This window comes from Zea mays, chromosome 9 (genome assembly GCF_902167145.1).
Source record: "Zea mays cultivar B73 chromosome 9, Zm-B73-REFERENCE-NAM-5.0, whole genome shotgun sequence".
Lineage (NCBI taxonomy): Eukaryota > Viridiplantae > Streptophyta > Magnoliopsida > Poales > Poaceae > Zea > Zea mays.
The window spans coordinates 161,735,253-161,761,115 of record NC_050104.1 but is presented as its reverse complement, the minus strand read 5'-3'; the positions used below and the strand labels follow the sequence as shown (position 1 = coordinate 161,761,115).

At 47.3% G+C, this 25,863-nt stretch overlaps 4 protein-coding genes and 1 pseudogene across 8 annotated transcripts; 4 read left to right on the top strand and 1 right to left on the bottom strand.

Moving 5' to 3' along the window:
• Nucleotides 1-531: 531 nt before the first annotated feature.
• LOC100286111 (formyltetrahydrofolate deformylase) lies at nt 532-2,171 on the top strand. Its single transcript, NM_001158999.1, is given in 8 exon segments — nt 532-634; nt 732-844; nt 912-1,062; nt 1,161-1,234; nt 1,317-1,476; nt 1,588-1,686; nt 1,783-1,869; nt 1,958-2,171. Coding segments are annotated over 8 exon segments (912 nt in total). The 5' UTR covers nt 532-553; the 3' UTR covers nt 2,105-2,171.
• A 6,730-nt stretch (nt 2,172-8,901) lies between these two features.
• Nucleotides 8,902-9,646, bottom strand: LOC103640471 (uncharacterized). Its single transcript, XM_008663042.3, has 2 exons — nt 9,479-9,646; nt 8,902-9,404 (listed from the first exon to the last, which is right to left on the bottom strand). The coding sequence occupies exons 1-2, from the start codon at nt 9,513-9,515 to the stop codon at nt 8,902-8,904; spliced, it is 540 nt and encodes a 179-aa protein (XP_008661264.3). The 5' UTR covers nt 9,516-9,646.
• Nucleotides 9,496-13,447, top strand: LOC103639628 (uncharacterized). 2 transcript variants are annotated; one of them, XM_020543917.2, is made up of 6 exons: nt 9,496-11,268; nt 11,343-11,618; nt 12,246-12,347; nt 12,543-12,586; nt 12,696-12,740; nt 13,037-13,447. In XM_020543917.2, the coding sequence occupies exons 2-6, from the start codon at nt 11,525-11,527 to the stop codon at nt 13,211-13,213; spliced, it is 462 nt and encodes a 153-aa protein (XP_020399506.1). In that variant the 5' UTR covers nt 9,496-11,268; nt 11,343-11,524; the 3' UTR covers nt 13,214-13,447. The 2 variants fall into 2 exon arrangements, with proteins under 2 accessions (XP_020399506.1, XP_020399505.1); XM_020543916.1 differs by having other exon boundaries at nt 11,176-11,268; nt 12,246-12,586.
• Nucleotides 13,448-13,999: 552 nt separating this feature from the next.
• On the top strand, nt 14,000-14,848 carry LOC103640470 (uncharacterized; annotated as a pseudogene).
• Nucleotides 14,849-15,204: 356 nt separating this feature from the next.
• On the top strand, nt 15,205-16,883 carry LOC100282672 (naringenin,2-oxoglutarate 3-dioxygenase). Of its 4 annotated transcripts, none has more exons than XM_008660390.4 (3): nt 15,222-15,419; nt 15,548-15,743; nt 15,839-16,883. In XM_008660390.4, exons 2-3 carry the CDS (start codon nt 15,558-15,560, stop codon nt 16,682-16,684), a joined length of 1,032 nt encoding a protein of 343 aa, XP_008658612.1. In that variant the 5' UTR covers nt 15,222-15,419; nt 15,548-15,557; the 3' UTR covers nt 16,685-16,883. The 4 variants fall into 4 exon arrangements, with proteins under 4 accessions (XP_035818157.1, XP_008658612.1, NP_001358804.1 ...); NM_001371875.1 differs by having other exon boundaries at nt 15,263-15,419; nt 15,555-15,743; nt 15,839-16,848; XM_035962264.1 differs by having other exon boundaries at nt 15,205-15,743; nt 15,824-16,883.
• The last annotated feature ends 8,980 nt before the right edge of the window (nt 16,884-25,863 follow it).

Genomic DNA, 25,863 nt, shown 5'->3' with positions numbered 1-25,863 from the left:
CCAAACATGCTTTTAATCCGGATCGATAATGATCTTACCCCCTTCGTTTAGGTACCATCTATCCACGAATCTGACATTCGATATGACACGAGCTAAACTTTATCTCTATGGCCCTGTTTGGCACAGCTTATTTTCAGCTTCTTCACAAATTTAAGCAGAAGTTCTGCCAAACAGCTAGCTTCTCCAGCAGCTTATTAGTTCAGTTGCTTCTCAGAATACACTAAAAGCAGCCAACAAGCAGAAGCTGCTTTTCACCAGTTTATCAGATAAGCTGCTTTTTCAACAAGCAGCAGCTGTGCCAAACAGGGCCTATAACCAAACACCCCTAACCCACTCACCAATCTGGCCTGGTATCATGTTCACCACCAGCAGCAGGTGTAGCAGTTTAAAACGCGGGAAAAAAACTGAAGGAATCTCTGCATATTCAAGTAGCAGGTGTAGTAGTTTACCAAGGAATGGGATTGGGAATCCATATCATCCACCAACCGCCCCCACCCAGTCTGAGTCTGAGTCAGAGGTACCCACCCACTCATCCGTCCGTCCATCCAATGCGATGGTGTCGTTGGCGCGCCGGCCGCTCTCCGCCGCCGTACCTGCGGGCAACCTCCTCGGCATCCATCTCTTCCGGTGCCCCGTGCGTACCTCTCCCTCCCTCTGCGGCTCTGCCTGCTTGCTTGTTACGCAGGGCAGGTACGCCCCGCGTTCCCGACTCACTGACTCCCAAAACCCAGGACGCCGTTGGCATCGTCGCCAAGCTCTCGGAATGCATCGCCTCCCGCGGTGGCAACATCCACAGCGTCGACGTCTTCGTCCCCGACGACAAACCCGTCTTCTACTCCCGCAGGTATGTGCCCAGCGCAGCGTCGACTGGAATGAAGAAATAATCCCTTCCTTGGCGGTTTGTTTGGCAGTGAGTTTACCTACAATCCAAGGCTCTGGCCGCGTCATGAGCTCCACAAGGATTTCCTCAATCTCTCCCGCTGCTTCAATGCGCAAACCTCCACCGTACGAGTTCCCGATCTTGACCCCAAATACAACATCTCCATCCTCGCATCAAAGCAGGTAGGTTACTTGCTTAATCCTAATAATAATAACTCTGGTTGCCATTCTCCTATTTCTATCTAGTCACTATGTATGTACCAATACCGTTCCTCTTCTAGGACCACTGCTTGTTCGATTTGCTCTATAGATGGCAAGAAGGCAGGCTTCCAGTACACATTAATTGTGTCATTAGGTAATCCATGTTTGTTATGTCAGCCTCCTTTCCTCTAGCAAACACCTCTCATTCACATCACATATATATACACTGTATACAGCAACCATGATAGACCACAAGATAATCATGTACGGCGTTTTCTCCAGAGGCATGGAATCCCATACCACTACTTACCCACCGCACCTGCCAACAAAAGAGAGAAAGAGATCTTGGAATTGATCCAGGGTACAGATTTTGTTGTGCTGGCAAGATACATGCAGGTAAATATATCTTTTCCTTTTTCTTCTTCTAAGTATTTTATTTACTATCCCTAGTTCAGGGTGAATGATCTTCTTGGTGTTTTTAAATCTCGCTGTTTGTGTTTGGGACAGATACTCTCAGAAAACCTGTTAAAAGCATATGGTAAAGACATTATCAATATTCATCATGGCCTTCTTCCCTCATTTAAGGGAGGGAATCCTTCAAGACAGGTATCGCAATTTTGTATGGTATCTACTTTCTTTCTTTCTTTTTTCTTTTTTCTTTTAAAAAAATATGATTGAACAAGAGGCTTACCACTTTTTCAGGCCTTCAGTGCTGGGGTGAAGTTAATCGGGGCAACTAGCCATTTCGTTACTCCAGAACTTGATGCTGGGCCAATCATTGAACAGATGGTATTCATAGTTTTCACAGAACAGCTAACTTTGGTGTCGAATTCGAATCTGGTAGTAAACACTAAACTACACGGCTAACTTGATGCAGGTTGAACGAGTCTCTCACCGAGACACGTTACAGAGTTTTGTTGTCAAGTCTGAGAACCTTGAGAAGCAGTGCTTAGCAGAGGCTATCAAGTCATATTGCGAGCTTCGTGTCCTACCATATGAACTCAGGAAGACTGTCGTGTTCTGATCTGAGCTCCCTTTATTTTCTGTCTTATTGTACTTTTATATGGATTGATAAAATGAATTTTTTAGCTTAAATATATCCATCCCCTCGACATTATTTTAGGTAAGAAATTCCCAAAGTGCTTTGATTATGAACACTTCCACATCACTAAAGACCTCTTTGTTGCTCCTCCAAATGAGCAACACGTTCCTACCCAATTCCTTCCTCGCATTCTTCTGTTGGAGCTGCGGCTTCTAAGAAGGTATGAGTGGTGAGGAGAAGGGCAAGGCTCTGGACCACGGTGTTTGGGCTGCTGGCTGGAAGGGGCGTGTTACAGTACCCGCGGTGAACAGTAGACACAGGAAAAGGGGGAAGCCGAGCAAGATGATTTGCTTGCTTAATCTTTCATTGATTGAAGGGGTATATTTATAGGGCTGAGATAGCAGTCGTCCTTATTTAATACCTTAACAAACCAAATCCTTATCTATATAAACAAACTCCTTATCCCTATCCATCTAAACAAACTAACTGATACTTATCCATCTAAACAAACTAACTAATTTTATTAGGGCTGCTAGGTTGTCAGTCATAACATCTCTCCCGGCCTCCAAAAACAGCTCGTCCTCGAGCTGGAAGGTAGGATTACGGGGGTGGGGGATCTTCCGCCGCAGCCACCCCGTTGTTGTCGGCGGTCACCTCAAGGTAGAAGAGGCATTGGCAGTGATGGCCTCGTACAAACGGCTCATCGCAGTTGTAGCACAGCCCCTGGCGGCGCCGCTCCGTCATCTCTGCTGGGGTGAGGCGCTTGAACGTCGGTGCTGCCAGGGTGGAGGCAGCAGCCGCTGGCCCGGCCGGTGATCTTGGCGTCGAGGATGGCGTAGCTAGTACACGTGTAGAGGGCGGAGGCACGTGACCGTCCGAGCCTTGCTGGCGGCGCTCGTATGCTCGGGCGAGGCCCGGAGGGCCATGGCCTGTTGCAGGTCGCCGGGCACACACAGTTCGACGTCCACCCGGAGATGCCATGGCAGTCCCGCGGTGAATAGTTGGGCCTGTTGGTGCGGCAGCGGCATGGGCTCCGTGTGGCACAGGAGAGCTAGGAATCGATCTTGGTAGTCCTCCACCGTGGAGCGGAACGGCAGGCGTGCCACCTCGCCCAATGTGTTCGTGCTCAGAGGAGGCCCAAAACATTGCTGGCACAACGTCTTGAAGCATGGCCAGTGTAGTGTGGGCTCGTCGCGCCGTAGCATGACGGACCACAGCTGTGCAGCGCTCGTGAGATAGTACGTGGCCATCCATACTTTATCCACCTCTGGCGTCGCTTGATTGTAGAAGAAGCTCTCACAGCGGGACAACCAGCCAACATGATCCTCTTTGCCGTCGAATGTGGGAAAGGGAAGGTTGTGGTGGTGCTGGTTGGGAGGGTTTTGCTGCGGTGGGTAAGCGGTATAGTGGGGTTCGGTAAAGCCTGGGATTGGTGATGGGGAGTGTGGGAAGGGTATCTGATGGATGGGTATGGGCATGGTAGATGTGGGTGGTAGCAAGGCTGAGGTTGACGGTGGAAGGTTGGTTGAGGTGGATGGGAGTGGAGTGGCTGTGGTGGTGATCGGCGATGATGGTATGGGTGGCGTGGTGGGGTTTGACAAGGGAGGTATCCCCGCCATAACCTGGCATGCCATATGGATGGAAGTAGGGCTGGTGGACGCTGGGGGCGGTGGTGGTGTTGGCGGCCTACTGATCATTTGAGTGATGGCGACAGTGAGATCGGCAAGGGCCTTCGTCATGGTGTCGATCTTTTTCTCTAGCGCTGCGTTGGCGGAATTGGTCGCGACAGCAAATGCGACATCGCCGGTGTTGTCGTCGTTGCCTGGCATTGAACAGTAACGCGCGGTGAACAGTAGACACAAGAAAAGGGGGAAGCCGAGCAAGATGATTTGCTTGCTTAATCTTTCATTGATTGAAGGGGTACATTTATAGGGCTGAGATAGCAACCGTCCTTATCTAATATCTTAACAAACCAAATCCTTATCTATCTAAACAAACTCCTTATCCCTATCCATCTAAACAAACTAACTGATACTTATCCATCTAAAAAAACTAACTAATTTTATTAGGGCTGCTAGGCTGTCGGTCATAACATCTTCAATCAACACGTTCTGGTTTCCTTTAGAGGTCAGTTGGATTCCTTATTTTGAAGGAATTGGAATTTATGTAATATAGTAGATTAATTGGTTTGGAATTTGACATTCCACCATCTTCCAAAGTTTAGATATAAGTATATCCCAAATTTATAGGACGAGGGGGTGGAAATTGATTTTGTGTATCCCTAGTCCATGTTTCTACTCTGCAACTTATGTTGGCTCACTCTTCTGTATCTGAAATGTAGTACATAAATATCCCCCCTCATATTACCAACAATAGTATACACATATATTCTATATAAAACCATACTAACTTAACTGATCTATGCCTAAATTATTACGATTATTAGAATGGAGTTCAATTCCAAGGATCCAAACAGGGCCTAAGAATTCATGCCATCCCATGTCAGCTCATTCCTATACGCATGAGACTCACCATAGATGTTTGTGAATCTCTCCACATCCCATAATGGAGAAGGCAATGCGCTCCACAGTTGGCATTAGACTTGAAACTCATCAGTAGGTAGTGTTGAGAAGGATAAAGAAAGATCACACGGTCCATATACCTGAAACTCTATTTTTAGCTATATATAAAAGGAGTCTCTACTATGCAAACTAGAGTTAGAGAAGAGAAAATAGATAACCAACACCATTCTCCTCATTTGTCTCCTTGTATTCAGTTTTATCCTAGTTAAGTAGCTCTTGGACTACACTTTGTAGCAAGGGGTCCTCAATTCGTTACCAGCACGAAGCTCTACTAAAGGAGATCAAATAAATGTGTAAGAAGGTTACTTCTACAGGTTGCGTAATCGAAAGTTGAAGGTAAAGGCATAGGAGACATGAAGATTTATATAGGTTCGGGCTCTCAAGGTGAGATAATACCCTACGTTCTATTTGTGACTGTGATTGTATTATCTGCTATGAGATCTATCCTCATGGAGCTTCTTTGATCCTCCTTGTATACTCTAAAGAGGGGTGGCAGATTATAAGATTTTGTATCCGGGTTGGTTACAAGATGAAGGTGGTAACTGAGTCTAACAGGGAATCAAACTCTATCTTTACATGAATTTCTTCCTTATGTGCTAGGATCACGACCATATCTCCCGGTCTGATAAGATCTTTGCCATGTTTATTCTTCTAGAATTCCTTTGCCGACAGGCCTTCCTTCTGGTCGTGACTGTCGAGTCCATGGGCTCAGAGCCCATCGTATGTGTCTTCTCGTCTAATTTGACTTGGGAATCACTAGTATATATTATTAACAGTAGCACCCGAGTCTTATTTGGTTGAGTCATTGAATCAGGCAAATGAAATTCTAATCTTGAATCTTCATGATCTTGCTATGTTCGAGTTCTTCTGTCTTCTAGTCAAGTCCCAAACTATGTCATGCAACCCGCTGAGTCTATAGACTCAGCTTACTGTTGAAGACTCGACTACTTTATCAGACCGGCGATTCAAATTATGCAACTTTGCGTCACTTCTACTTCTCTAGTCGCTTCGTAAAGGAAAAAACCCTGCGACGCTTAAGCTTTCGCAGCCTGCTCCAAAAAAGATCATCTCGCAGGCTTGGACTTCTTGGGTCATCCATTTGCATTGTTACTTTCCAGCATATATCGTATCTACTCCTTTGTCTTTCTAAGCACCGTCTTGACCTAATCCTCTCTATTGCCGCTAAATCCCCAAATTGTCGCCATGGCCGTCTGTTGGTCACCTGTTGAGATTCCTGTGAGGGAACAAAACGGGGCAACACAATTTAGAAGCATTGGATCTTCGTTCTTTCAGTCTATCCCTTGATGGAAGTTAGCCTGTTTGCTTGGCTTTAATCCGTACCGGCTTCTACTGCTTCTAAAGTGTTTCTGTCTCTATGGATTGCAGCTGCAGCAGTCCAAACAGCTGGCTTCAATCCGAAGCGAACGACCAGATAGATTAAAGGAAGAATATAATTAGAATTGTGAATTGAGGAAAAGCAAGACATGTAAATATGATCGAGACAAGTCATTACTGATGCATTTCCTTTCTTACTCCTCTTTGATTACAAATGCTTACAGTTATACCTTCGGAAGTTAAGAAAATGGTTCGAAGGCAGAAATGCAGTGTATCTTCGAAGGTGGAGTAATTATGATCCCAATCTTAGTAACCGGGAACTTGGCCACGTTCCTCGTTCCGGGAACGTGGGAACAATCTCGTTCCAGTAGTGTTAAATCCTAGTTTTAGTAGCGTACCACGTACCACGTTCCCGTTTCTCGATCCCATCGATCTGGGAACCTGGTTACTAAGATCCCAATGTTCTCCCTCTCATGCATGACACTTTGCCTTTATTTATAGTGATGATCTGGCATACAACTTTGTATGGAATTACAATCATGCCCTCAATTCCTATACATACAAACTACAAAAACCACTAAGGGCATCACCGTCTTTTTTCCTTATAGACCTATTGAACAAGCATTTAAGATTTCCCTTCATTTGGCTAGCCGAAAGCCTCCTTCATCTGACCGATCAAGAGCTTCGTATTCGAATCGTAAGATCGAAGCTTCCAGCTTCATCTTTGTGCACGTTGATAGGACATGTGGTTCTATCATTTCTTTGGGACACCTGAAATAAACTTAGAGATGATCAATATCTTAGTGTTTCGGGGACCTTCAACAAGAGTAGGCTCCCAACAGTAGCCCCTCACGATATTAGTTTATTTTTTATAACGAGCTCAAACCACGGAATAAACGAAGTAGGCCTCACGACATAGGTCCGAAAAACACCTTCCTAGAGCTCATATTATAAAAAATGAATGTGATTCCTCGAATCTCGCGTCAGATGATGACCTGACAATGAGGTACAATATTTGCTGTTGTTGCTGACCTGCTGCTCCTGCTTTCTCTACCTCCGAAACTCCTTTCAGCCTTCTGCTTTCTCATAATCTTCATGCTTTGCCAGGTTCATTCCATTAGCAATGGAAGGGGATAAATCGAGTATCGAGCTGGCCATTGTGGCATCTTCGGATGCTATTGGGAGGGCATGAGAAATCCCAGTCGTTGCGAGCGGTGCTTTGGTTGGTGTGGTTGAGGACTCTACTGCGGTTGACGAAGTCATTGAAGACATTTTAGCCGATCTGGCCGAAGAGTCTAGCAAAGATAGTAAAGAGTTTGAATTTGATGAAGATGACTGCGATGATCGGTCGTCAAAGCCAAGCCACGTGTACTTCGAAAAATCAACCATGAAAAAGGGGCATATTGAGGCGATGAAGAGGTTGGAATACATTAGTGATATTGATATGATTAGGCTCGGAGGAGAAGATGCTACCTCTTGCCAAAGAAAAATTAAGTGGTAGCATTTCGATGCTTCTTCAAAGTTGGACTCCAGTTTCCACTTCACAAGATGCATGATTGTAGAGGTATTAAAAACATGATATATACCTTCATCAGCTGACCCCCAATGTGATAATGAGGCTTGGGGTCTTCATCTGGGTTGTACAAAGGCATGGCGTGGAGGCGAATGCAGAACGTTTCTGCCAAATCTATGCTTCTGCCAAATCATGGCTCCCAACACCACGTCTCATCCGCATGAGTACGAGGCCTCCACCATTGAATCCAAGGACCATAGAGCTTCGATTGTGGCAGGATTGCTTCAAGAAAAGAAGATAAACCAGTGAAAAATCACCGGTTAGTAGACATATCCTATGTCGAGCACCAATGAAGTTATTTTTGCTCATTTCTTGATGCATGGATTTGGGTACCGTGCATCTCAATACTTCTAAGATTTACTCCATTATTATCAATTTGTGCTTGTTCATATGGATCCTAATTCCATCGACGAGCAGCGACTGCCGTCTCGTCTCCGACGGACAAGCAACGACTACCGTCTCCTCTCTGGCGGACGACGTCTTCTCCAACGATGCCGCAGATGACGACGCTCCTGCCCCAACTCTCGACGCTGCTCAACCTCCATGCTCAAGCTGTTGTTGTGCCCATCATCCGAGCTCTTGTATCGCTCTTCCTCGACGTCAACTCCACCTTCTACGCCCGATGGTGCCCGATGGTGTGGCTCCTTCCTACTAAGATGAATCAATTTCAGATGACTAGATGAGTATATGAAAGATGGCTAGATGAATCACAACAGACGGAACAACAGTCACAGAGAAGAGGAATAGAGCGCACAACGCAGAGCGCACTAGGGGGAAGGGAGGCTGGGAGGGGAGGTGCTCACCGGAAGCGGAGGGGAATCCAGGAGGGGCTCGTCTCGAAGAGGAGGGACTGAGGGAGTCAGCGCTTCGGCGGAACTCGTCGGCACGGCCTTCTGCCTGGAGCCCTGGACAACGCCGCTCGTGGAGGGGGACTGGCCGGCTTGGAGAGGTCCCATGCGCCGCCGCCTTGAAGAGCTCGCGGAGGGGCTGGGGGAGGTCGCCTGCGTCGCCGCTGGGAGATCCCCACCGCTAGAGCAGCAAATTGATCTGGTGCGTCGGGATTTCAAAAGCGTCGGCGTCGAAGCTGTGTTTGGGTAAACTGGTGTCTTTGATTCCTACAACCGGTAAGGTATCCACAAAGTGTTGCCCCAATTGGGATTAAGGCGCCAAGGCGACGCCTTTACCCTGAAGCGGATGCCTTAGTCAAGAAAGTAAGGCAAGTTGGACGCCTTACGGCCTAATCTCTACAACTATTAAGAGCAAAATGTAGACCGCCCCCGCCCCCGCCCTCACCAGCCCACGCCGCGAAACCCGCGCACGCCCCCCCCCCCCCCCCGTAGCGGCGGCGACGAGATAAGGGAGTCTGCCGCCGCGTCCGAGGCCAAGGACGAGCCACCGTCCTCCTCCGAGGCCGCAGTGCCGGATGTGGTGCTGGAGCAGTCGTCGTACATCACCTCTGCCGCACGCGACACCCGGAGGAGGATCTCGCGGCGCCGTTCGGGGTCGTAGCGCAGGAACGCCGGCCGCGGCGTGGTGTAGTTCGTCTTCGGGTCGTACGGCCCCGCGTCGCGGCTCGCGGGCGTCGGGGGGCTCAACGCGAGCTTTGGCTGCTGCACTGGTGCCGACGCGGCGCCCTCCATGCCCCCGACGCCGCTGTCGTTCCTCTCCCCGAGCACCTTCTTCCTCTTCGGCGACGCGGCCCCCACCGGCACGAGATGCTTAGAGCTTGCGTTCTCGTCGGCCCCCGTGGCGGCTCCAGGTATCGTCGCCTTGGGGCTCCTTCGCAGGGAACCTGCAAATGAAGAAAGGTAAGGGATCGGAATGGAGCACATATGGCATAACTGAAGCGAGGGCTCGCGATGGAACCTTGGAGAAAAGCTCGCCCTCGCTTGGGAAACTCCATGGCGAATGCGTGGTCCGTGGTGGGTGGATTCGATTTGATGTGGCGATTTGGGGATTTGTGGAAGGTGGAGAGCCGGAGATGGAGAGATTGGGGACGGGGCGGAATGAAGTGTTCCAAACTCGAACCGTTCAGTACTTCAGTATCCGACCGATGAGCTGAAGAATGCAGTCAAGGATAATTTCCAAAAGAACAGCCAATTTCTGGTGTCCATGTCCAGTACTGAGCAGGCATCTTTGAGCCAGTCGGCACAACACTTGGCGAACAGCTACCTGATGACGCCCAAGTCTACTCATGAGAAGAAAGTTGTGCCCAGGTCGTTGCCATCTTGTGCATCAGTGCAGCCAAGAAGTCTAAAATGCCAAGCTTGGTAGCCAAGTTCTTGGGACTTGACGGATTGCCCTCGCCGAAAGGCAAATATACAGTGAAAGACGACAAGATCAAGACAGCGAGTTCACCAAGAGCTATGTTCGATATCGAGAGGCCCAAGCCGAAGAGGCTACTGCAACAATTATTTAGACAGAAGTCTGGTTCTGGTACTGAGATGCCTCGGCCAGAGAGGTCCCACGAGAGCAATTTCGTGTCCAAAGGAATTTTGCCGGTTCACAGAACATCATCGTCTTCATGTACTACCAGAGCGATTCAAGAGGCTGATGTCGAGCCTAAACCTGTAGCTTCGATTCTCTACACACTTGTAGAAGCTGGTCCTACACCATCAGCGGCTTGGGGGCAAGCCGCATTTTAAGGAGTGGGGAATGTTAGCTCCGCTACACAGGAAGCACAGAGGATGCGTCGGCGTCAAGCAAGGAGTTGTTGTCAGCAAAGGAAACTGACGACACGAGCAACCTAAAGACAGATAAGTTTTTGCATCAGAAGCAGGCCATGTCGCAGCAGATAAGTTGCCAAACGGTGCTGTTGAGGTGCACTCTCTACCTAAAGATGCTTCCGCATTTGATATGTTACCTTCAGCTGAGGGAATAGATGTTGAAGCCCCTTCCATGAGTGCTAATGCACAAGGTTCATCAACGCCAGATGCCAATGAAGATGACATTGAAAAATATGCAGATTTGGAAGAGGACAATACAGAAAGCTTGATATCTCCTGGACAAGTTTTTGCTTCTGGTAAAGATATACAATCAGAATATACTGCAGTTGTCAGTCATGTGGATGAAGGCTCGATAGAGAAAACAGATGACTTTCAGCTCAATGGCCTTCCATTTGAGCACAACCAAAGTAAGTCAAAATCAGCCTTGCTTTGTCTTACCTGTATTTCCCCATGTTGTCCGGCTTATATGATTCCGATGACCCTACTTACTAATAAGTAAATTAAGTTGTAAGTTCTTTATTTTATTTATTATGTGGAATTGTGGATCTTTTTCCCCTTTTGTTTCCTAATGTGTAGGTATCACACATCCCCCTTGTCTTTGGATATCACACATGTGTGTCCCTATGTTGCCATCCTTATACTACTTTACCTGTTACCTATTATGCCCCTTCTAAAATAAAATGGGACGATGGCCATCTATTGTGTTACATTGTGAATTGGATGTTCCTGAAGGTGTTCATCAAGTTTCTCATTTTGTATTACTGTTTACCTATTTGATGGCAGATCTGAATGGAGATGTGTCTACAGCGACAACACTATTTGATCATTTCACTCTGCATGGGGGACGCCTTCTAGGCAAGTACTATGAGAATGTCATGGGGATGCTGCGACAGTTCCTGATGATGATTCAATTGACCAATCAGATGGCAGGTATGTTCCTTTCCTTTCTTTTATTTTCTTAGCCCCATCTTTATCATGTAGCTCTTATAAGCCGTTATTTTTAGGATCCATGACGATGAAGGCAAGGTGACATTAGGTACTGATGTTAATGAATATGTTACTTCTGCGGCAAACAACAACGAGGAGAATCTTGATATTACATCAGTACAACAATCTGAAGTCACTAGAGCTGATTTCTTGGATGTCACAAGCAATACTGAATACAACCTAACATCAACTCTAGATTATGCAACTTCAAGTGCACTGTTGCAAGATTCTCCTTACAGAGTTTACAGGAAAACCGACAATTCCAGAACATCTCTCCTTTCTCAAGCTTCATGGTACATACCCAACCCATGCCACCTTATATATTTTATCTATTTCTACAAACTCAGTTAGTATTTATTATCTCTATTCCATGACATAACTATTTTGGTCTGACCATTTAGCTTAACATTACCTGAAAAGGAATAATAAGACAATGATATTGTCTTCCTTTGTTAGCACTAGCCAAATTATATTTTAATAATCAGATGAAGTTAGAGCTTAAACTATTTTGGTGTGAATTAAATGTACTCTACTTCAAAAACAAATTATTCATTTAGAAGTTAGTGGATCTAAAAAAGTCTCTTCCTTGATATTGTATGTGTAACTCTGCTTGTTAATTGTTGCACATATGTGGTTGCTGATCAGATGCGGACAGTGTCAATTTTTTTATTGGAGTCGTTAACTTAAAACCTAGACAATACTGCATCTATAATTGTACCAAACTTTATTTCCGTGTCTACATTGCTAACCAAAATTTAGAGTTAAACTTTGTCAAACTACTATATTACTTGGCTGCTAACACAATTGAGAGAAATACTGAAAATCAAACCTTCAGTCCATCCTTTCATAGGATTTTAATTTGTGCATCACATAGAGTTTTAAATGTCCGAACGTTATAGATGTCAGAGAGTTCATTGCAGTTCATCACACTCCACGCCGCCGCTGCCTCGACCAGGATGGTGTCGATCTCATGGAGGACGTCCACCTAAGTCCCAAGAACACCCACGCCCAAGCCCTTCTAGGCAAGTACTACGAGAAGAAGGGGCTCATCGCTGAAGCTTGGGAATCCTTCAATCGACCCAGACCATGCCATGAGTCATCTTTGTTGACCTTACCCCCACCTCTTAGCGAGAGAATTCTTGTGATTTTCTTGATTTTTGTTGTTCGCCTGTTCATGTTTGATGTCACTAATTTTATTTGTTGTTGTTGTTGTGCAGATTTGAGATCGAGCGAAGCTAAGCTTTTCATCAAGATGGCGCTTGTAAGTGTTTATTCAATTAGTAGTTGTTTAAGTAGCCTCTATCTCTTACTTTTTTATATGCTAGAGGTGTGTTTAAGTTGATTGCATTGGTGAGATTATTTTATTGTAGTTTCGACTTGTGGTGTGGCATGTCATGATGGCCTCAAATCATCAGGTAAATTACTTCTCTACTGTTGTAATGGAAAACCTGGGCCAAGGGAGTAATTTCGACTTGCGTAGTAATGGAAAAAATTACCTTCTCTCTTTGAGGGTTCCAATCCATTTCGTTCTCTATGATTGTCACCTACCTTTCCTGAGCCTACTTTTGTTGCTACTATAAGAATAAGTCAATGAAAAAAATCTTCATCTCTATTTGTTTCCGCTATGTATTGTGTAGCTTAGAGTTGTCTCTCTTAGAGGTTAATTTGTCATCATGCTAATATTTGGTTTGAAATCTATGTATTTCTGCAGTGTTACAGGTGGCCACCACAAGCGAGGGGTCTGCTTCAACTTCTTGACAGAGACAGATCGGAGGCTTTCTTGACAATGGAAAGTTTTGTTGGTAGTAGTATTAGCTTTATAGGGGGACATGTCATTAGGGTTGATCTTGTGCTTTTGAGGCCTTGCTTACAGGCACGGTACTACTGAAATAGTTAGCAAAAGATGGCAATACTGATGTAATCCAGAATGTAGCAGTACATATCAACTGCCGTCTTAGTTTCAGTTCATGAAGTGAATAATGCATACCAAACTATGTCCCAGTTCAAAGCATCCAGAACAGTGAAGTATTATGTCTGTCGCGTTTTCTCATTCTGATAATTCATATCAACTGCTTGTGATGCTTTGCCATTATGGAATTGAGTATGCTGTGAGTTCAGATCACTTTACAGGATCATTATGGAATTGAATTAATTTGTTTTTACCCTGAGCATTAATCTTAGGAGTTGCTGGCCTGACAATGTGATCTCTGTGACCTTAGGTGCTCTTTCTTCAGACAAATTATTACATACTATTTTTACTGCTTAATATACGCAGATGGAATTGAATTAATTTGTTTTTACCCTGAGCATTAATCTTAGGAGTTGCTGGCTTGACAATGTGATCTCTGTGACCTTAGGTGCTCTTTCTTCAGACAAATTATTACATACTATTTTTACTGCTTAATATACGCAGAGAGTTAAGTCCTTAGCCACGGCTATATATATCATGTGTTGATACCAATTGATGAAAACAACCTAGCATTTAAAGTGGATCTAAACTTAGCCTATGTGTGATCACTATTCACTAATTCAACTTAGTGGAGCAGTTAGACTTTAAATACTAACCAGAGTTTTAATATGTCAGGCCTGTTTGATTTCCTACCTAAAACACCACAATGTACCTATGCATAAATAGTGCAAAAATATATTAAGGGTGCGAAAATAGTGCGAAACCATGAACAAGAAAGAGACTAGATCTCAGTTTGTGCGTGCGTAAATAGATTAAGAGTGTGAAAATATAGTTCATTAAGAGAGACAATACAATATTAGGGAAGTTAAAAAAAAGGGAAATGTATCCAACTTGCATCATTAAAAACGTAATAATCCTACTACTAATTAAGAGTGGAGCGTGGGCGCCCTGGCGCGGCCATGTCCTCGCCTATCTCTAACTGACATGCTAGCCCCACAAGACACCCGTCTCCACCTTGCAGATGCGTGAGTCAATGGGCCACCCACACCTCGCCTCGCATCCCGCACGGGCTGCGACGCCGCGCTGGCCTGGAAGTCCACTGGGCCCTGGCTGATCTCGGCCGAGACCTCCTCTACCGTCTTCCGGGACAGCGGCGACGACAGCGCGAACGACCCCTGCCGAACCGGTCCCCTCCCTCCTCCTCCTCCTCCGTTCTCACCTGTGCCCGTCGTCATCGCCACGGGCACCGGCTCCCGATACACGCCCTCCTTGTTCTAGCCGGCCGTGGCGGCCTGGAACTCCTCGACGTTCCATATGTTGGCCATGAACTCGTCCATGTTCATGGACCCGAAGTTGCGGCCCGACTCGCACAACGAGTTCTGCAGCTCCTCCAGCGTCAGCGACATGATGGACGACTATCACGCCAGCGGATCCAGCGCCTGCTACTGCTGTTATTGCTCCTCGGCGACATCGCTGGTCTGGGCGCGCGAGTGCTGCAAGGAGACCTCCTGCTCGTCAAGGGCCTTCACGTTCTTGCTCATCTCCGACGCCATATCTCACTCGACCTGCGAGACTGGCTCCTTTTTAGCACACTCTCTGCTGATGCGTTGTTGAACGCGACGCGACACGTGGTCCTTATATGGAAAAAATTCTGTACATACCGGATGTAAACACCACATATTTCTACATAAGTTATCGTAGTATTCTATGTTCCCGTTGCAACGCACGGGCACCCACCTAGTGATGCCTTAAGAACTATGACCACATACGGTCATCATGTGGTTTGAATATTAAACTAACTCCCACTATTATTTACGAAGATAATGTGTTGCATTGTGTAGGCATAGAAGGGCTATGTGAAGAGTAATCTTACAAAGCACACTGACCCCAAGTTCTTCTATGCATATGAAATGCATAAGATGAATGATATTAAAAATTTACACATTAAGTCATGAAAATCTCGTGAAACTCTAATTTCAGCTATAAATAAGAGTCTTCAGCTATAAACTAGGGTATTAGAGAAGAGAAATAGACAACCAGCGGTATTCTTCATATTTATCTCTTTGTTTTCAGTTTTATTTTAGTTAAGGGGTAAAGGGTCGTATTCGCTAGCGTTTGAGAAGGAGCATCATCCCCAGCCGAACGCACAGCAATCTGGTCCAACATCCCTGCCTATTCCTCAAAGGTAGGCCCTGATTAAATAATCCTTAACTGTCTGATCATCCATGTTGCAACGATTCTCCTGTACTGTACGATTCTCCCGGGGAGCTCGACGATCTAGATGGAGATGACGGGGTCTCTCCCTGTGCCCAGCGTGCAGGCCATGGTGGCCGCTGGTCGTCATGCACCAGTGCCACCAAGGTATCTCCGTCCAGATCTGGCCGCGGATGTCGTCGTTGCCGACGACGCGACGACCATCCCCATCATCGACTTCCAGCGACTGCTGCTGGTCGACCCAGAGGAATCTGCGCGCCTCCATGCGGCCTGCCAGGACTGGGGCTTCTTCCAGGTTGGGTTTCTTTGCTTCCCTTTCTTTCTTGCTTGCCAGATCTGGATGTTTATGATGGACTTGGGGGGTGAATGAAGAAGAAGATGTGCACGCAGCTGATAAACCACGGTGTTCCGGACGATGTGATGGAGGCGATGAAGGCCAGCATCCAGTCATTCTTCGCGCTTCCTGCGGAGGCCAAGCAGCAGTACCGTCAGCAGGCAGGCCAGCTGGAGGGGTACGGCCAGCTGTTCGTCGTCTCCGAGGACCAGAAGCTGGACTGGGCCGACGTCCTCTACCTCAACACGCAGCCGCCCGAGCACCGGAACCTCAGCTTCTGGCCTGCTGGTGAGAGCTTCAGGCAGACGCTGGACACCTACTCCGCCGCCGTCAAGCACGTCGCCGACCGCCTGCTGGGAGCCATGTACATGAACCTGGGCCTCCAGCTGAGCATCATGGACATGGACCCGGAGCGGGGTGCCGGGATACAGTCGGTGAGGATGAACTACTACCCTCCCTGCGCTGAAGCGGCGGACAAGGTCCTGGGCTTCTCTCCGCACTCCGACTCGGACCTTCTCACCCTCGTCCTCCAGGTCAACCAGCTCCAGGGCCTGCAGATCAAGAGGCCGCCCGACGGCGGCGGTGCCTGGGCCTGGCTTCCCGTCACGCCGCTGCAGGGCGCCTTCGTCGTCAACGTCGGGGACGTCCTCGAGATCTTCACCAACGGGAGGTACAGGAGCGTCGAGCACCGGGCTCTAGTCAACGCCCACACGGAGCGCTTGTCCATCGCGGCGTTCCACTCTCCCAGCATCCATGCCACCATAGGGCCGCTGCCGGAGCTCCTCGGGGACCAGGAGGTGCCCAAGTATAAGACGCTGGACCACCAAAGCTTCATTACGCTCTTCTTCTCCGCCAAGCTCCAGGGCAAGAGCTTCTTGGAACGGATGAAGAAGCTTTCGTAGAGCCAATCGGACGGACCGGAAAGTTAAGCAGGCCGACGTAAAGTCGGATTACATGTTATCGGTTCGGCCATAGCAATATAGCACGCATGTATGTCCGGATTAATTTGGTGACCGACGAGACTAGTTTTGTCTACCAATTCACTTTTACATCGATTTTTAAATATAAAAAACTTACAAAACCTGTATTAGAGTTGTTTTCTATTGAGATAAGACCACTCTATATACACACACGCGATAGGATCACAGTCTACCTGACGAATTATGAGATCAACGTCGACTTAATATGTTTGTAGATCGGTTTCATTGATGGGCTACGTTGCTCATTGCATTCAAGGCCATGTGTGTGCTTGTCCTTGCTCGTTTGTGATCCGGTGTCAACAATTTTTTTGGCGACTTCACTAGGGAGAAGAATAAAACTATCAAAATCAAATCTACTAGCAACATATTGGGAACATTAGATTTAGGAATGGAAAGGATCACATCGATCTCTTTAATCCTAAGAACATCAACCACCTGACATCACTCCAAGAGCTCCTCCATGACTGTTGGCACTTGCCGACATGTGGTTAAGCTAATCCAAACAGTGGGAGAACGGGGATGATTTGATTCTTGTCAACATAGTTTATTAGAGCAACAATGTTTTTCAGCCTCCCGCGATAGGGTACAGTGCAGGTATATTTATAGGTAACCAGAGGACGGTTTCACCTTGGCAAATATAATTATGCCCCAATGTTACCTACGTTATCTATGGAATATTCCTATCTCAAGGGTTATTACATGTCATTATAGCGTGATTATGTATAACATGGACGGACACACCATTAACTCTACCCACACAGTGGCTAACAAGTGGGACCAGGTGCCCCAGGCGGTTTTACATGGGCACGTCGTCTCGACAACACGCGGGTGGCGACAGAAGCCTTCGTGCTCCGTGTGCCTGTTCTTCGGCAGTCGGTGAGGCCTTCGTCGTTGCCTGCTCCGACGGGAACCAACAAGGCCTGCACTCCATCATTCTTCGTCTGCCTTCGCTTTTCCTCCGTCATTATTTGTCCTTGTTACGAAACAGCCGAGCGAGGAGCGGTACGCCTACGCTCCAACACTTGCCCTCTGAGGGGACAATTCGACTAAGTGAGCTGGTACTGAAGTCTTTGTCAGGAGATGGTCGAAACGCTACCGTCGCTCGATTGAAGTGGCCTCACGGGGTTTTTTGAAAGTGATCGTTGAAAGGTGACGTTTTACTGTAGTACTGTTGAGTTCCCAAGGCATTTTCCTTGGCCTATAAAAAGTCACGCACGCGGCGCTTCAGGGTTTTTATCCATCTTCATGCGAAAAACCTTAGCCTGTGCCACCGGTGATCTGGCCCGCGTCAAGCAGACAACTCGTCGCCGCCGGCACGTGATGCTATCGTCTTCTTCTTCGTCCGCTGCGACTGCGTCCTCGAACGCGCCATCATCGGAGAAGACGATTAGTGATCCGGCGGCGGTTGTGGAGCTATAGCTTGGCCACATGGTGGAGTTTAGTACATCGAGGATTTACTCGAGCCGCGTGCACGAGATGCAACATTTGTGTTATTTTGGGAATGGAGTTGGGTGGGCCCTGGGGGCTGAAGATGTCCTTGAGTCGGAGGGTGAGTTGGTTGTGTTTGAGGCCTTTTTCGCTGTTGGACTTCGCTTATCGGTGCATCGATTCATAGTGGAAGTGTTGTGGAAATTCGAAATTCAGATTCATCAGTTGACGCCGAATGCTATGGCGGCGTTGGCGAAGTATGTTTGGGCGGTGACTTCCTATGGTGGGGAGCCGTGTGTTGAGGTCTTCAATAATTATTGCTTGCATTGGCACAAGAAAGTTAGGCATTTGAACATTACTTAGGATATTTACTTCCAACCTTATTCTAACCTAGAGTCTAACCATAAATTTGAAACATGGAAACAGTGGATGAACGTAATTTAAATAGATAGAAAATATTATAATGAACATTTTGCAATTTGAACCACCCAATTTGGAGTTCATATGACAAAGTTAAGAAATTTACAAGTTTTGGAATAGAAAACCCTAAATTAAACTTATTTCTATGATTAAAATAAAGTCTAGGGGTCTCTCTGCAAGAAACCAGGGGCTCAGACGCAAGAAAACAGGACGACGGGTTGATTCCAAAGAAACCGAGGGGCTCTTTAACAAAATAACCGAGCGAAGAGGTATCGGGCGTTCTCGGTCATACGATCTCAGATCAACGGCTGAGAACAAATCCCGCGGGCGAGCACGCACTAACAGGCGGGCCAAGGTAATCAACGGCTTGGGGGTGAGGGCGGCTGACCAGTCGGTCGCAGTGCTAGGGGCACGGGCGACCGACGAGTGGGACCCAGGGGCAGGGGCGCCCACGTGAAGCGGTATCCCGAGATCTGGACCACTGGATCAGGGCCGGATGGTTGGGATCAGGCGCTCGGGGGATTAACAGCCTCGGGTGGAGCTGCTCCCGGCCTGCAGCGGTGCAGTCGCCGGAGGCGAGGCGGGTGCGAGCTCCAGAGGGTCTAAGGTCATCGGAGCTGGCCACGACCGGTGAGGGGAACCTGGCGAACTTGATGGCGGGGTTTTGGCCGTGAGAGCGGGGCTGGAAACAGGCAGACGACGGAGGGGCACTCCAGGCGGGTCGGGTTCACTCCGGCGACAAATCCGGGCCGCGGGGAGGGTCGATCGAGTGTGTCGAGCTCGGCACAGGCTCCAGTGAGGGATGAGGGACACCTAGGGCCAAAGCGTCGGCATGGGGCGGGGCTAAATCGACCGGTCACTGTGCGGGTGCAGCGGACCAGCGCGGCAAAGCTCCGGTGAGCGTGAATTCACTATGGCGAGGTGGAATCGGGGCACAGAGCGTGGGGAATGGTTCCTTACCTCGAGACGTCGCTTGGGGAGGCTTGGCACGGTGTCTGGAGCTCCGGTAGCCGACACGGCGGGCCTGGATCACCGACGAGCTCAGGTGGTGGCGGCTATGCGCGAGAGAGGCTAGGAGCGAGTGAAATGAGGCAGGGGTGAGAGAGCTCAGAGCAGGTGCGGGCGGGGCTCAAAAGGTAGCTGGGGAACGTGGGGACGTGGCTGGCTTTCTCGACGTGCGTGCACGCCGTGGTCACCGGTGGTTGCGGGGAGGACGAAGCTGACAGGGTGGGTCCACGGTGCAGCGACTCAGGCACGCGGGGGAGGGAAACGACGCTGATGGGTCGGGCCCGCGGCGCAGAGAGCGGGGGAGCGCGCGTGGCTAGGGAGGTTGGCGCCGACAGGTCGGGCCCACTAGGCAGAGGGAGTGAAAGGGAATTAGGCTTACACCTATTTCCTAATTGATTTTGGTGGTTGAATTGCCCAACACAAATAATTGTACTAACTAGTTTGCTCTAGTGTATAAGTTATACAGGTGCCAAAGGTTCACACTTAGCCAATAAAAAGACCAAGAATTGGGTTCAACAAAGAAGAGCTAGGCATAACCGAAGGCATCCCTGGTCTGGCGCACCGGACTTTCCGGTGTGCCACCGGACAGTGTCCGGTGCACCACCGGACAATGTCCGGAGCACCAGGGAACATCAAGCCAAACTCTTCACCTTCGGGAAGATCCAGAGTCGCTCCGCTATAATTCACTGGACTGTCCGGTGTACACCGGATAGTGTTCGGTGCTCCAAGGAAGAGCGTCTCTAGAACTCGCCAGCTTCGGGAATTCGCTCCGCTATAATTCACCGGACATGTCCGGTGTGCACTGGACTGTCCAGTGAGCCAGCGGAGCAACGACTACTTCGCGCCAACGGTCACCTGCTACAGCATTAAATGCGCGCCAGAGCGCGCAGAAGTCAGGAACGCGCGAAGTGGCGCACCGGACACTCTACAGTGCATGTCCGGTGTGCCACCGGACATCCAGGCGGGCCCAGAAGTCAGAGCTCCAACGGTCGGAACCCAACGGCCTGGTGACGTGGCTGGCGCACCGGACACTGTCCGGTGCACCATGCGACAGACAGCCTCCACCAAACTGCTAGTTTGGTGGTTGGGGTTATAAATACCCCCAACCACCCCACATTCAAGTCATCCAAGTTTTCAACCTTCCAACCACTTACAAGAGCTAGGCATTCAATACAAGACACACCCAAGTGATCAAATCCTCTCCCAATTCCACAAAAGCATTAGTGACTAGTGAGAGTGATTTGTCGTGTTCTTTTGAGCTCTTGCGCTTGAATCGCTTTCTTCTTTCTCATTCTTTCTTGTGATCAAACACTCACTTGTAACCAAGGCAAGAGACACCAATTGTGTGGTGGTCCTTGCGGGGAAGTTTTGTTCCCGGTTGATTTGAGAAGAGAAAGCTCACTCGGTCCGAGGGACCGTTTGAGAGAGGGAAAGGGTTGAAAGAGACCCGGTCTTTGTGACCACCTTAACGGGGAGTAGGTTTGCGAGAACCGAACCTTGGTAAAACAAATCCGCGTGTCACACTCTTTATTCGCTTGCGATTTGTTTTTCACCCTCTCTCGCGAACTCGATTATATTTCTAACGCTAACCCGGCTTGTAGTTGTGATTAACTTTGTAAATTTCAGTTTCGCCCTATTCATCCCCCTCTAGGCGACTTTCAATTGGTATCGGAGCCCGGTGCTTCATTAGAGCCTAACCGCTCGAAGTGATGTCGGGAGATCACGCCAAGAAGGAGATGGAGACCGGCGAAAAGCCCACTACAAGCCACTGGAAGGCTTCATCGGAAGAGTCCCGCAAAAAGGGAAAGGGGAAGGAGAAGAAAGCTTCTTCCCGCAAGTCGCATCGGAGTGGCGACAAGATAAAGAAGATGAGGAAGGTGGTCTACTACGAGACCGACACTTCATCACCTTCCACCTCCGGCTCCGACGCGCCCTCCGTAACTTCTAAGCGCCATGAGCGCAAGAAGTTTAGTAAGATTCCCTTACACTACCCTCGCACCTCTAGACATACTCCATTGCTTTCCGTTCCATTAGGCAAACCGCCAACCTTTGACGGCGAAGATTATGCTAGGTGGAGTGATTTAATGAAATTTCATCTAACCTCACTCCACAAAAGTATATGGAATGTTGTTGAGTTTGGAGCACAGGTACCATCCGTCGGGGATGAGGATTATGATGAGGACGAGGTGGCCCAAATCGAGCACTTCAACTCCCAAGCCACAACCATACTCCTCGCCTCTCTAAGTAGGGAGGAGTACAACAAGGTGCAAGGATTAAAAAACGCCAAGGAAGTTTGGGACGTGCTCAAGACCGCGCACGAGGGTGATGAACTCACCAAGATCACCAAGCGGGAAACGATCGAGGGGGAGCTCGGTCGCTTCCGTCTTCGCCAAGGGGAGGAGCCACAAGATATGTACAACCGGCTCAAAACCTTGGTGAACCAAGTGCGCAACCTCGGGAGCAAGAAATGGGATGACCACGAGGTGGTTAAGGTTATTCTAAGATCACTTATTTTTCTTAACCCTACTCAAGTACAATTAATTCGTGGCAATCCAAGATATACACTAATGACTCCCGAGGAAGTAATCGGGAATTTTGTGAGCTTTGAATTCATGATCAAGGGATCAAGAAAGATCAACGAGCTTGACGGCCTCTCCACGTCCGAAGCTCAACCGGTCGCATTCAAGGCGACGGAGGAGAAGAAGGAGGAGTCTACACCGAGTAGAACACCCATCGACGCCTCCAAGCTCGACAACGAGGAAATGGCGCTCGTCATCAAGAGCTTCCGCCAAATCCTCAAACAAAGGAGGGGGAATGACTACAAACCCCTCTCCAAGAAAGTGTGCTACAAATGTGGTAAGCCCGATCATTTTATTGCAAAATGTCCTATATCTAGTGACAGTGACAGGGGCGACGACAAGAAGGGGAGAAGAAAGGAGAAGAAGAAGTACTACAAGAAGAAGGGCGGCGATGCCCATGTTTGTCGCGAGTGGGACTCCGACGAAAGCTCTAGCGACTCCTCCGACGACGGGGACCCGCCAACATCGCCGTCACCAAGGGACTTCTCTTCCCCAACGTCGGCCACAAGTGCCTCATGGCAAAGGACGACAAAAAGAAGAAGGTTAAATCTAAATCCTCCACTAGATATGAGTCCTCTAGTGATGATAATGCTAGTGATGAGGAAGATAATTTGTGTACTCTTTTTGCCAACTTAAACATGCAACAAAAAGAGAAATTAAATGAGTTAATTAGTGCCATCCATGAGAAGGATGACCTCTTGGACTCCCAAGAGGACTTCCTAATCAAGGAAAACAAAAAGCATGTTAAAGTTAAAAATCTTTATTCTCTAGAAGTTGAAAAATATGAAAAATTATCTAGTGAACTAAGCACTTGCCATGAGACTATAGACAACCTTAGAAATGAGAATGCTAATTTGTTAACTAAGGTTGATTCTATTGCTTGTAATGTTTCAATTCCCAATCTTAGAAATGAAAATGATGATTTACTTGCTAAGATTGAAGAATTAAACATGTCTCTTGCTAGCCTTAGAGATGAAAATTAAAAATTGCTCGCTAAGGCTAAAGATCTTGATGTTTGCAATGCTACTATTTCCAACCTTAGAAGTAAAAATGATATATTACATGCTAAGGTTATAGAATTAAAATCTTGCAAACCCTCTACATCTACCATTGAGCACACTATTATTTGCACTAGATGTAGAGATGTTGATATTAATGCTATACATGATCACATGGCTTTAATTAAACAACAAAATGATCATATAGCTAAACTAGATGCAAAAATTGCCGAGCATGAAATTGAAAATGAAAAATTTAAATTTGCTCGTAGTATGCTTTATAGTGGGAGACGCCCTGGCATTAAGGATGACATTGGCTTCCAACAGGGAGGCAATGTCAAAATTAATGCCCCTCCTAAGAAATTGTCCAACTTTGTTAAGGGCAAGGCTCACATACCTCAACATAACGAGGGATACATTTTGTACCCTGCCGGTTATCCTGAGAGCAAGATTAGGAGAATTCATTCTAGGAAGTCTCACTCTGGCCCTAATCATGCTTTTATGTATAAGGGTGAGACATCTAGCTCTTGGCAACCAACCCATGCTAAGTTACCTAAGAAGAAAACTCCTAGTGCATCAAATGATCATGATATTTCATTTAAAACTTTTGATGCTTTTTATGTTTTAACTAACAAATCCGGCAAGGTAGTTGCCAAATATGTTGGGGGCAAGCACAATGGGTCAAATACTTGTGTTTGGGTACCCAAAGTTCTTGTTTCTAATGCCAAAGGACCCAAAACCATTTGGGTACCTAAAGTCAAGAACTAAACATGTTTTGTAGGTTTATGCATCCGAGGGCTCAAGTTGGATAATCGACAGCGGGTGCACAAACCACATGACAGGGGCGAAGAAGATGTTCTCCTCCTACGAGAAAAATCAGGATCCCCAAAGAGCGATCACATTCGGGGATGGAAATCAAGGTTTGGTCAAAGTATTGGGTAAAATTGCTATATCACCTGACCATTCCATTTCCAATATTTTTCTTGTAGATTCTTTAGATTACAATTTGCTTTCCGTTTCTCAATTATGCAAAATGGGCTACAACTGTCTTTTTACTGATGTAGGTGTCACTGTCTTTAGAAGAAGTGATGATTCAATAGCATTTAAGGGTGTGTTAGAGGGTCAGCTATACTTAGTAGATTTTGATAGAGCTGAACTCGACACATGCTTAATTGCTAAGACTGACATGGGTTGGCTCTGGCACCGTCGACTAGCCCATGTTGGGATGATGAATCTTCACAAGCTTCTAAAGGGAGAACACATTTTAGGATTAACAAATGTTCATTTTGAGAAAGACAGGATTTGTAGCGCATGCCAAGCAGGGAAGCAAGTTGGTGCCCATCATCCACACAAGAACATCATGACGACTGACAGGCCACTGGAGCTCCTACATATGGATCTATTCGGCCCGATAGCTTATATAAGCATCAGCGGGAGTAAGTACTGTCTAGTTATTGTGGATGATTATTCTCGCTTCACTTGGGTATTCTTTTTACAGGAAAAATCTCATACCCAAGATACTTTAAAAGGATTCTTGAGACGAGCTCAAAATGAGTTCGGCTTGAGGATCAAAAAGATTAGAAGCGACAACGGGACAGAGTTCAAGAACTCTCAAATTGAAGGCTTCCTTGAGGAGGAGGGCACCAAGCATGAGTTCTCCTCTCCCTACACCCCACAACAAAATGGTGTAGTAGAGAGGAAGAATAGAACTCTATTGGACATGGCAAGAACCATGCTTGATGAATACAAGACGTCGGATCGGTTTTGGGCCGAGGCGGTCAACACCGACTGCTACGCCATCAACCAGTTGTATCTACACCGAATCCTCAAGAAGACATCATACGAACTCCTTACCAGTAAAAAGCCCAACATTTCATATTTTAGAGTCTTTGGTAGCAAATGCTTTATACTTGTTAAAAGAGGCAGAAAATCTAAATTTGCTCCTAAGACTGTAGAAGGCTTTTTACTAGGATATGATTCAAACACAAGGGCATATAGAGTCTTTAATAAGTCCTCTGGACAAGTTGAAGTTTCTTGTGACGTTGTGTTTGATGAGACTAATGACTCTCAAGTAGAGCAAGTTGATCTTGATGAGATAGGTGTTGAAGAGGCTCCATGCATCGCACTAAGGAACATGTCCATTGGGGATGTGTGTCCTAAGGAATCCGAAGAGCCTCCAAGTGCACAAGATCAACCATCCTCCTCCACGCAAGCATCTCCACCAACTCAAAATGAGGATGAGGCTCAAGTTGATGAAGGAGAAGATCAAACAAATGAGCCACCTCAAGATGACGACAATGATCAAGGGGGGATGCAAATGATCAAAACAAGGAGGATGAAGAACCAAGGCCGCCACACCCAAGAGTCCACCAAGCAATCCAACGAGATCACCCCGTCGACACCATTCTCGGCGACATTCATAAGGGGGTAACCACTAGATCTCGTGTTGCACATTTTTGTGAGCATTACTCTTTTGTTTCCTCTATTGAGCCACACAGGGTAGAGGAAGCACTACAAGATTCGGATTGGGTGGTGGCGATGCAAGAGGAGCTCAACAACTTCACTAGGAATGAGGTATGACATTTAGTTCCACGTCCTAATCAAAATGTTGTAGGAACCAAATGGGTGTTCCGCAACAAGCAAGACGAGCATGGTGTGGTGACAAGGA

What these genes read in the sequence shown, in the direction of transcription:
- LOC103640471 (XM_008663042.3), bottom strand. Translation starts at nt 9,515, where the DNA reads ATGGAGTTTCCCAAGCGAGGGCGAGCTTTTCTCCAAG. An exon ending in AGGGCGAGCTTTTCTCCAAG is followed by an intron (nt 9,405 to 9,478) that starts GTTCCATCGCGA and finishes CTTCATTTGCAG; the next exon opens with GTTCCCTGCGAAGGAGCCCC.
- LOC103639628 (XM_020543916.1), top strand. Translation starts at nt 11,525, where the DNA reads ATGCAACTTCAAGTGCACTGTTGCAAGATTCTCCTTACAGAGTTTACA. An exon ending in CTCCTTTCTCAAGCTTCATG is followed by an intron (nt 11,619 to 12,245) that starts GTACATACCCAA and finishes AGTTCATTGCAG; the next exon opens with TTCATCACACTCCACGCCGC. An exon ending in TGATGGCCTCAAATCATCAG is followed by an intron (nt 12,741 to 13,036) that starts GTAAATTACTTC and finishes GTATTTCTGCAG; the next exon opens with TGTTACAGGTGGCCACCACA.
- LOC100282672 (XM_035962264.1), top strand. Translation starts at nt 15,516, where the DNA reads ATGGAGATGACGGGGTCTCTCCCTGTGCCCAGCGTGCAGGCCATGGTG. An exon ending in AGGACTGGGGCTTCTTCCAG is followed by an intron (nt 15,744 to 15,823) that starts GTTGGGTTTCTT and finishes TGAATGAAGAAG; the next exon opens with AAGATGTGCACGCAGCTGAT.